At 38.7% G+C, this 9,931-nt stretch overlaps 2 protein-coding genes across 2 annotated transcripts in view; one reads left to right on the forward strand and one right to left on the reverse strand.

Moving 5' to 3' along the window:
• The window catches only part of LOC104809147, a 4,529-nt gene extending 2,514 nt beyond the window's left edge, over window positions 1-2,015 (forward strand). The window contains exons 3-4 of the mRNA XM_010535043.2: window positions 1-261; window positions 376-2,015. Of these exons, the coding sequence (XP_010533345.1) occupies window positions 1-261; window positions 376-1,855 (1,741 nt within the window). The 3' untranslated portion in view covers window positions 1,856-2,015. The remainder of the gene's footprint in view (window positions 262-375) is intronic.
• Window positions 2,016-3,198: 1,183 nt separating this feature from the next.
• LOC104809148 lies at window positions 3,199-8,612 on the reverse strand. The gene is made up of 12 exons (XM_010535044.2): window positions 7,870-8,612; window positions 7,312-7,428; window positions 7,026-7,218; window positions 6,332-6,498; window positions 6,072-6,246; window positions 5,868-5,929; window positions 5,002-5,083; window positions 4,838-4,895; window positions 4,600-4,706; window positions 4,027-4,110; window positions 3,678-3,748; window positions 3,199-3,569 (listed from the first exon to the last, which is right to left on the reverse strand). Exons 1-12 carry the CDS (start codon window positions 8,253-8,255, stop codon window positions 3,440-3,442), a joined length of 1,632 nt encoding a protein of 543 aa, XP_010533346.1. The 5' UTR covers window positions 8,256-8,612; the 3' UTR covers window positions 3,199-3,439.
• Window positions 8,613-9,931: the final 1,319 nt, after the last annotated feature.

Consider the following 9,931-nt stretch of genomic DNA (forward strand, 5'->3'; position numbering starts at 1 on the left):
GCTCTTCCATCGGATTGCTGAGAATGATACTATACCTCCTCGTAGATTGATAGAGTTGCTTACAAACTTTGTTATTTCACATGGTGAAAAGCATGGCCATGGCATGGGATTGAAATCATGGGCTCAGGGAACCGAAGTTCTTGGAATTTGCCGAACTTTGTTGATTCACCATAAGAGCTCTAGATTATTCCTTGGACTATCTCGTCTTCTAGCATTCACATGTCTCTATTTTCCTGATCTTGAGGTCCGCGACCATGCAAGGTATGATCCTGAATTGCAGCCTACGAAATGTTCTACGAGATGTCTAATTTGATCCCGATTAACAAAACCGTTTTCATTGGCTACTATCAACCTGTTATGTGTTGTGCTTTACAGGATATATATGAGGATGTTGGTCTGTATTCCGGGACAGAGGATAAGGAGCATCTTGAAAACCGCCGTGGGTGGTGTCTCTCCATCATCTCATTCCTCTACCTTCTTCAGTGTGCAAAGTCCTCGATATCATCATGACCCTGACAAATCTAGGAGCCTTCCATCCTATATTCATCTTGAGCGGGTTACACCCCTACTCGTCAAACAATCTTGGTTGTTGTCTTTTCCATCTTTAGGTGTCGGGACTGGTGGATATAGTGTTAAGGACAGCAATATTCAGGTAGATGAGCCTGATAACAGTCAAGACTTCCAGATTATTCCAGAAGGTCAAAGAATTGAATCAGGAAGTCGCACACTTAGGGTGATTGACTCAAAGATTGCATCAGTTCTCAGAAGACTTGGAAGATATTTCTCTGTGATTCCTGATTACAGACACACGCCCGAGATTAAGGTCCGGATATTCTGTACTTTGAGATTTGACGCTGAGCCATTTACCAGAATTTGGGGTGACCAAAACCCGGGTAATGAGTTTGAAAAAGTTGAATCGCCTCCTGCCATATTCGCGACTGTGCTCAAATTTTCGTCTTCAGCATCATATGGTTCTATTCCATCAAGTCGCATACCTTTTCTTCTTGGTGAGTCTCGTCAGAACGGGAATATACTTGGTAATGAAGCTCCTTTGGACATCGTTCCAATAGAAAACACACCCGAAGATGAGCAAGATGGATCCAGAGCGCCAGTGACAATTGAATTGGAGCCGAAGGAACCTACGTCTGGTTTAGTCGAGGTTTCAATTGAAGCAAACGCAGAGAATGGTCAGATTGTTGAAGGGAAGCTGCAGAATGTCCCTATCGGAATAGAAGACATGTTCCTGAAAGCCCTTGTCCCACCCGACATTCCCGAAGAAGCCATACCGAGGTACTACTCAGAACTATTTGATGCTTTGTGGGAGGCATGTGGTACATCTTTCAGTACCGGGCACGAAGCATTCGCATTGAAAGGAGGAAAAGGAGTTGCATCTATCAGCGGGACTCGCTCAGTAAAGCTTCTTGAAGTTCCTTCCGGGTTCGTGATTCAGGCCGCCGAGCATTACCTTGCGCCATTTGTTGTAAGCGTAACCGGTGAACGTCTGGTTAACGTCGTGAGAGATGGAGGAATCATCGAGAACATCGTGTGGAAAGATGAAGAGGAAGAAGAGTACAAACGAGATTCCCGAGCCAACCCTTCTACTGCAGGACTAGACAGAAGCCCTCTTAGACTGACTTACATCGGTTACGGAGACGATCAAGAAGTTGAGGCAGTAACCACAAGTAAACTGAAAATGGGTAATCTCCATATGCTCATATTTCTTCCTCCAAGGTTTCATCTTCTCTTCCAAATGGAAGTTGGTGAATCTTCTACATTGGTTCATATTAGAACCGATCACTGGCCTTGTTTAGCTTATGTTGATGATTACTTGGAAGCTTTGTTTTTACAACAATAAACAATTTTTGTTGGTCTCTTTTTATTATTTTTTGTACTCTTTTTTGTTTCATGGATGAAGATAACTTAAATGATGTTTTGGGTTGAGAAAACTTTCTCGGGAAAGAGATAAATATTCTGTGCCTTTTGTAAGATATCTAATAGATATTTGTTGGGAATAATACATGTTTATAATTTTATATCAGCAGTTGTAGATGTTTAGATATTTTCCATTTTGTTATTCCTAAAGAATTTTATAAACTATCAATGTGAAGATGTTTTAAAGTATTTATTTTGAAAATTATACCTTTAAATCTCACAAAATATCTTACTCTACGCAACTTTAGTAGAATATTTTATTTTTTATAACCAACGAGAAGACCAAAATCATATGTTTACAGTGGAGTTACAATTCTAACGGTAGAAAAAATGATGAAAATTACCAAACCATTGGATATTAGACCAATTTAGAGAATAAAGTTCGTCAAACGATTCAGTTATTTGAAAACCGAATAGAAGCTAACTGATTTATATTCGAATTGAATTGACCCGATTAAAACTAAATAATCATTTGAATAAATCGAATCCAAATTAATCATAACAAAATAAATCTTACCGAACCAAACCGTTTTTTCATCTTACTACAGACATCAGATCTGACTCGTCCATGGATTAGGTTTGGACAATAAACATATAATATCCACGTGTTCGGATTCCCTATTTGAAATGTGGATATAAATTAATAACCATAAAAATTAAAAATTTATTTTTTAATTTTCCTTAAATCAAAATTATTCAATCTTCTTTTGAAATTACTTAAATATCCCTAGTCTTTTAACTTTTGATTTTTTAAAATGAAATTTTGGTTCGAATAACCACGAATACGTCACACTTTATCAAGAATTCGGATATCCAATCTCGTTGAAGTCGAACTTAGATAATGAATCTGCTAACTATTTGCATTGAAATATAAATATGTTAAATTTTTCACAGTAATTCGAATTGTTTTGAATCAAGAAGACGAACTCTAATAATAAACATAAACAAAAAGCTTTTTATTATACATAGTAAATAACTAATTTTAGATTGTTAACTATATAAGCACCTATAATTTACAAAAAAAAAAAAAGATAAACTAAACCCTAATATTAGAATATAAATCTTAACGTAAACGTCTTTTTCCCATATAGATGCCATAATTTATAATTTAAATGCTAATTTCGAGAATTATATACAAAAAACACCTAAACCTCTTTTTCTCATATAGACGCCATAATTTATCATTTAAATACCAACTCATCTCACCCAACCAAGCAAATGAACCTTTGACAAACATATTAAAAAAAAAAAGAAGGAAAAACAAAATCATACCCAAAAAAACAGAACAAAAGGAAAGGTGTCTATGTAGTTCTGTACAAAGTTACTTCACAGAGGCTTACATAGTTTTTCCAACAGTTTTCAAATCTTAATCTCTAACTAAATATTTCTGCAGTTTCTTGAAAACCCTTGAGACCATACATAATAATATACTTAAACCTCTTCCTTTCATGAAGGGGGGAAAAGGAAAAGGAAGACTGCAAAACCTACCTGAAAATATGTGCTTACTCTACTGCTCTGAATTGGTTTGCACTTGTTGTAGGCTCCTTTCTTCGTTTGACGTCGAGCCAGAGAGCTTCTTGAGGGAACGATACTGAAGCCGCACATTCTCACCGCTTTCGACGATTTTTAGCAAGTACCTTCGTGAAAACCCATGGCCGATAATTTCGAGAAAGCGAATGAATCAGGGTTTAGCAAAATTTTCTTAGTTAGAGAGGGACAAAAGCTTTGAATCATGAGTAACATACCAGCCATTGAGACATTGAGATGTAACTATTGCTTCTTTTCCAACGAATTTCTCGGGAGTTCTCCGATTTCCCTGAAAATTGCAAAATTCAAGTAAAACAAATACTTTCATGGTGCTCCAACATGAATATTTAAGATCCAAACAGGTTAGATCAACCGGTACATGGGGACGCAAAGCGTAACTCCACCCCAAGATTGAATCCCAATTGGGGAGGGGTTTTCACATGGTCTACCCCGAGCCTTAGGGAGATGTAACTGGGCCAAAGCCCGGTGAACTTCCTAATTACTAAAAAAATGAAGATTTAAGCTAAAATTGATAGAACATTTCAGTAATCGTGCCGAATCTCCCACCTTGATAAGCACTTTCTCATTTACAGCAAACGGATACTGTACCGCTCGATGCAGTCCATCTTCTGTAGCAGTGTCCCCATTTTCCTACAACAAAATATTTACGAATGCCGCATAACTTTTATGAGAGAAATAAGCTCACATGGATTCAAAGTAAAGCCTTTGCCTGGAAACCCAGAATTCAACCAAGATTGACCTCCAAAGATCATTGTTCGATCCTAGATTCCATGAACAAAACAAGCTTAAGGTAACAAATACCAGTTGCTACGTTTCACCGATTAGAAAATAATTTACACTGTCGGAGAACATTTCTATGTTACAATATCAAGCGTAGACAATGATGCATATTGTGATACTCATACGTTGAAAGAGAATAAGCCACCATTTACACGCGTGAAGCTTTCATACGATTTTGTAATGCCTATTTCTGGTATATCTTTAGGTGCTCATACACATAAAGCATTGCGATGGACCAACAAGAAAAATTTTAAATGGTTTAGGGGCAAACATGCTTCAAAAAAAACAAAGACAAACACACAAACCATCCGGGTAAAGGAGCATATCAGATCATCTCACCAGATCCATTTGATCGCTCATTTCTTTTCTACGTCTCCGCATCGCTGCATTGTGGAAAAGTCTTCTATCATCCAGTTGCTTTATAGCTGCTGCTGCAGCTCTAAGTGCTATAAGAAAAAGAGAACGGATGAAATTATTTTTGAGCGTACCACACATCACAAAGGTCGTTTCATCAATTCATTGAGGAAAGGAGGCAAAACAAAGAACAAAAAATAATAAAGAAACTCGATTAGGTTACCGAGGTTAGGGATCAGAGAGCCAATCTTGATATCTGCACTGCAGAGAGTACATCTAGACTGCAGATAAGACAAATCCCGCCACTTAATATTTTCCAACAAGGATCAAGAACAGTCACAGAAGACATATGCATGATAATGAACAAGGAGGAGAGCCAGTACTAACCATCTCAAGCACTCTTCTGAGCATGAGGCCGCCAAATGAATGTCCACATGAAACAACCATTGCATCTTCAAGAAAAGCACCACTAAAAGCATCAAATAGTTTGTAACAAAGAATTAGAAACCTAGCCCTGTTGCCTCTTGTAAACAATATAATAAAAATCATTCAATATATTACATCAGTATGCCGCATTGAATGTAACTTTGACAAAGGAAACTGGCCAGAGTATCTCAAATTTTTGTAACATTTATGATCAACTTTATTAAATAGGAAGGTTGAAAACGTGATCTCCATTTTTTGTTTGGAAGAACAGAAGGCTGACAGAAGATTTCAGAGCTTTTTGTACTTCCGTTCCCGATATAATGTATACAAAACAAGAACTTGTATATTATCAAAACAACTAAGAAGAAGAAACAAAACCCAGAATGATCCAAGTGAATTCCAATTATCTAAAAATGAGGCTTAAAAACTAAAAGATCAAGGAGTTTGGAGTCTAATTAGATAAAGGAAAGAATTACAGTTTTACCCTACTCAGCTCAGTATGGTTTCAGTTCATAGTGTAAATACATCTTCACAAATTGCAGGCTCCGGAACAGAATAGGACTATCAATGTAGAAAGTTTGTAGCAGAAAAGTCTAAGTATTTGATATTTCCCCCATGTAATTTCTAAATCGATCCACTAAGTTCACCAGAATAGCTATCTAGTAGTGGAGAAATTGATAAAGAGGAATTGAGAGTCAATTAATACCGAAATGCACTTCATATAGTTAGAACAATGTCGGCAAGTAATTCATTGAAAGGAACCATAGCAATAGGAAAGTTATTCATCACAGAAAAAAAAATGATTTAAGGAGAAATACAGTACTCACGATATCGGATCAGATAGAACACTTCTTAAGGAAGGCTCTTTGTTGGCGTCATCTCGAGCAACCTATCACAAATAATTCAGACAAAAGACAAGTTTACACAGAATTATTGGCATAAAACTTCTCAAACACCAGAGTTTAGTATATTTACAAGTGCTCTTATATACAACAGGCTTTTAGTTCTACTTTAACAGAGTATGAACTTACAATGGCTTTAACAGGGGCATTAGCTAATCCGTCATCCTCGGGCATGAGATCATCCATAAATTGACTGACAGCTATCGGCACATAACTTTGACGAATTACATGACCAGCTGCTTCTATTGGGGTACAATCTAACATAGCGTTACGTTTTGGCATTAGCCTGAATGCGAGAGATGTCCTGCAATTAAAAATGAAATATCATATAATCATGCGAAAAGGTGTGTTTGTTTCAAAAGAAAAACTTAGAAGCTACCAGAACCTACCTTCCATGAGAGCTAGTGCCAGACAAATGATCAGGAGCCATTTTGTAAGAAGCAGCCGGACGAAGGCCAGCAGTAGCATGGCTGAGTGATTTGCCTGTAATCAGTAAAAGATCACCGGCTCCACATCCACTATCTGCTAAGTACCAACAACCATTTGGGTCGCAGATCTACAGGAATGGTATAGTTTATGAGTACAACTGATAATCTATTAATGTTAGATTCAGATGAATAGTATTTTTACACAACACTTTCTCGTTGGAAGAATGAAAACTTTTCGTTGAAGAAAAGTCATGCTTTCACAATGAATTCCTTGCTAACATGAAACGTATCTTTATGCTTCTACACAGAGACTTATATGTTAAGGTTCAGAATCTGAAACTCAACTTTCCAGCACAAATCTAGACTTTATTCCTCACCGAAACCTGAATACAACTTTGGAATTTGGATGATCTTGTTTTATGAGAGGATCCCAACTCTCATCACCCAAACAAACCCTAACCCTTTCTGAAACTTCTGTGTAATCCCTTTCTCCTCTATCTAATCTGTATTTATAACTATTCATTGCCGAAACTACTAACTAACTAATACTAACAGCCAAAACAACCCATACTAACTATAGTCCAGATTCAATGAATCTACCTAACCCATACATCTATCATTTAATATATATCATCATCTAAGTTTCGGAAAAGACCTGAATGCAAGGGCCATCAGAGCAGAACAGTGTCAGCAGCCCCTTCTCAACTTCCAAATTAGCGGATGACTTTGCAGTTCCAGCAGCAGGCTCTCCATTTGGTATAGAAGCATCAGCATTGGAAGCCACAAGAACTGATGAGGAAACTTCATTCAGGGCTAATGGAGTGTCATCAAGCAAATGGTTGAAAACACTGCAAGACACTCAGTCAATGAATTGAAGGGAAAATGATAAACAAAATGATGGAGCAGAAATTACAAGGACTAATGTCCATAACCACCCTTACTCGCTTCTTAGACGTAGATGCCTTGCAATTGCAGATAAAGCAGCACGTGCTACTTTCCCCATGCATCTGAATATCTCAGCCATGCATGGAGGCGAAGAATCTAAATCTTCCAGTGATCTGTCCAGAAGCCAAAAATCAGCCATTACACAACATAAAAAGCAGAAAAAACATGACTAAAGACTGACAACAGTATGTCTTACTTAATAACAGTGTGTAGAGGTATTCCACCATTTGAAACTCAATCAACTATTGAACCACCATATATTATTGACCGGACATCAAGTAACCAACTCAAAAAGAATCCAGTGGCAACACTAAGGACAGGAAAAGACGGACAATAATAAGGCATATAAAAAAACATGATGAGCAAGAAACTTACTGAAACGAAACTGAACCAAATCAACACTTGAAATTGCGTGATTTCAAGTTGCCAAAGTAACAAGCAGGACCCCATTTCAATTCACAACGCACCCAGACAAACAAGAAACCATCTGAAACGGGCTTCGCGACTAAATTCCAAACTGAATTTATGAGACTATAGAGAAGTATATGAAATACCTTCCTGCTCTGTACATACAGAGATTATGACTTCCCTTTCCGACAAGGGTTTGTCCTCTGGTCCTGAAAAACAAGCTCGCAGCCTCAAGCCCACATCTCATCAATGCCGCATCCTCGCTCCCGAGCTCGATCACGGACGCATTATACCTCATTAACGACCCAGATAAAGCCTCCACCGCCCTAATGTAAGCCAGTGAAGAAGCCCCATCGTAGAGCATAATATCACACAACCGAACCCTAGCAAGTGGACTACCCGACATCACGAGCATGGCCTCGCTGGACGGATTAGCAGCCGAAATCGGCGTCACCGGAATCGCATACGTTACGGCGGCGGCGGAGGACCTAGAAGCTGATGGCGCCATCGCAGACGAGCTCCGCCGGTGCATCGCCGCCACAATCGACCATTCTCACACGTCTCTAGGGTTACTTCCCGAGCTTCTTCGACGAAGTCGCGAGGTGGGTTTTCTAAAAGCCTAGGGTTTTTGGCGTTGAACCGTTCGCAGGGAAATGAAGAACAGAGCGTCTCGGTGAGCTCATCAGCGACGAAGGACTTTGCTTGTGCGGATGGGTTTCTTCCGCTTGTATGAGATTGGTGGTCGCAGAAACCTCCGCCGTTGTCGTCGTCGTCTCCGGTGCCGGCAATGAAGGAGAGCTATTGGATTCGCCGGCAAATTGGAAACTCCGATTTGATTTTCCTTTCTTCTGTTTTTGCTTTTTGATTCGAGGGGTTAAAAAGACTTCTTTTGTTACGGTCAAAGCTGCTTCAGAAGGCTCACTTTGTTTGTCAGAAAAGTTAAAATGAATTTTTTTATAAAAAAAATGAAAACGATTTTACGAAAAATAAAGGATATTAAATAAATAATTTTAGGAAGAGTTTACAAAGTGTACCAAAACAAAAATGAAATTTGCAAAATGTTCTATACAAAAACAACCTTTGTAAACTATACTTTTTTTTTGGCATACCTAAAATACCCCTTCCCGCCAATTCCGATATTTCGTGATTATCTTAACCTAATACATATTTTTTTTAATGACTAATATACAATTTTGACTTCCACATCTCATCTTTCTCCATTCCTCCATTTTCACTTTCTTCCAGTTTTTTCTCCAGTTTAACTGTTCAGTGCATTCCAGTCTTTCTCTTTATAAAAAGGTAAGTAACGTTTCATTACTACTTACTAGTTCTAAACGATGACCTGCTGTTCGTGTCGTGCAGGCCATCGTTTATTTTGGTTGTTCCTGCGAATGACCCTTCCAGAAAAAGGTGAAAACCTACTCTATGTTACAGTTCGAACTGAGACACCAACTTGGCAGGTCATATTCTACTAAGGCAGGTAGGCAGGTAATGTTCTAGACATACAGGTCTCTGCAGGTGGGCAGGTCCCTCGGTTCTACACAATGACCCTGCCCACCTGCATGCCACCTGCAGAGACCTGCGACCCATAGAGAAGGATCTACAGACCTGCCGTTCGTTGCCTGACCGAAAGGTTCCTGTGAGAAATCTAAGAGAAAAGCAGGTCGTATCGCAAAAACGGCATCTGTCGTACCTTTCATCTTTCGTTTCCGTTGTTCCTGTAAAATGACCCTCCCATGACGCTTTTCTCTAAGATTTCCAACACGAAACCTTCGGTCACGCAACGAACGGTATGTCTGTAGATCTTTTCCCATGGGTCGCAGGACTCTGCAGGTGGAATGCAGGTGGGCAAGTCCCTCGGCTCTACACAATGACCCTTCCCACCTGCATGCCACCTGCAGAGACCTGCGTGTTGGTTTAGTGCTCTATGATGTACTGATTATGAGCTTTGTTCAGACACATTCGATGTATTGATACTTTCTATGTGATTTTATGAGAGTATTTTATTCATTACATGTTCTTGCATGCTAGATCTGTTATGAAATCCATGTATCATTATGAATGATACTAAACTCCCTAGTCTTATGTCGTTATGGGAATAACGACATAATAAGACTAGTATGATGTGTGATTGATGATCACATAGATGATCATAAGTATTGGATACGATCACAATCATAGGTATTCGTTGCAGAACGGAATACTGGA

Source organism: Tarenaya hassleriana, unplaced genomic scaffold, assembly GCF_000463585.1.
Source record: "Tarenaya hassleriana unplaced genomic scaffold, ASM46358v1 Cleome153, whole genome shotgun sequence".
NCBI classification, from domain to species: Eukaryota; Viridiplantae; Streptophyta; class Magnoliopsida; order Brassicales; family Cleomaceae; genus Tarenaya; species Tarenaya hassleriana.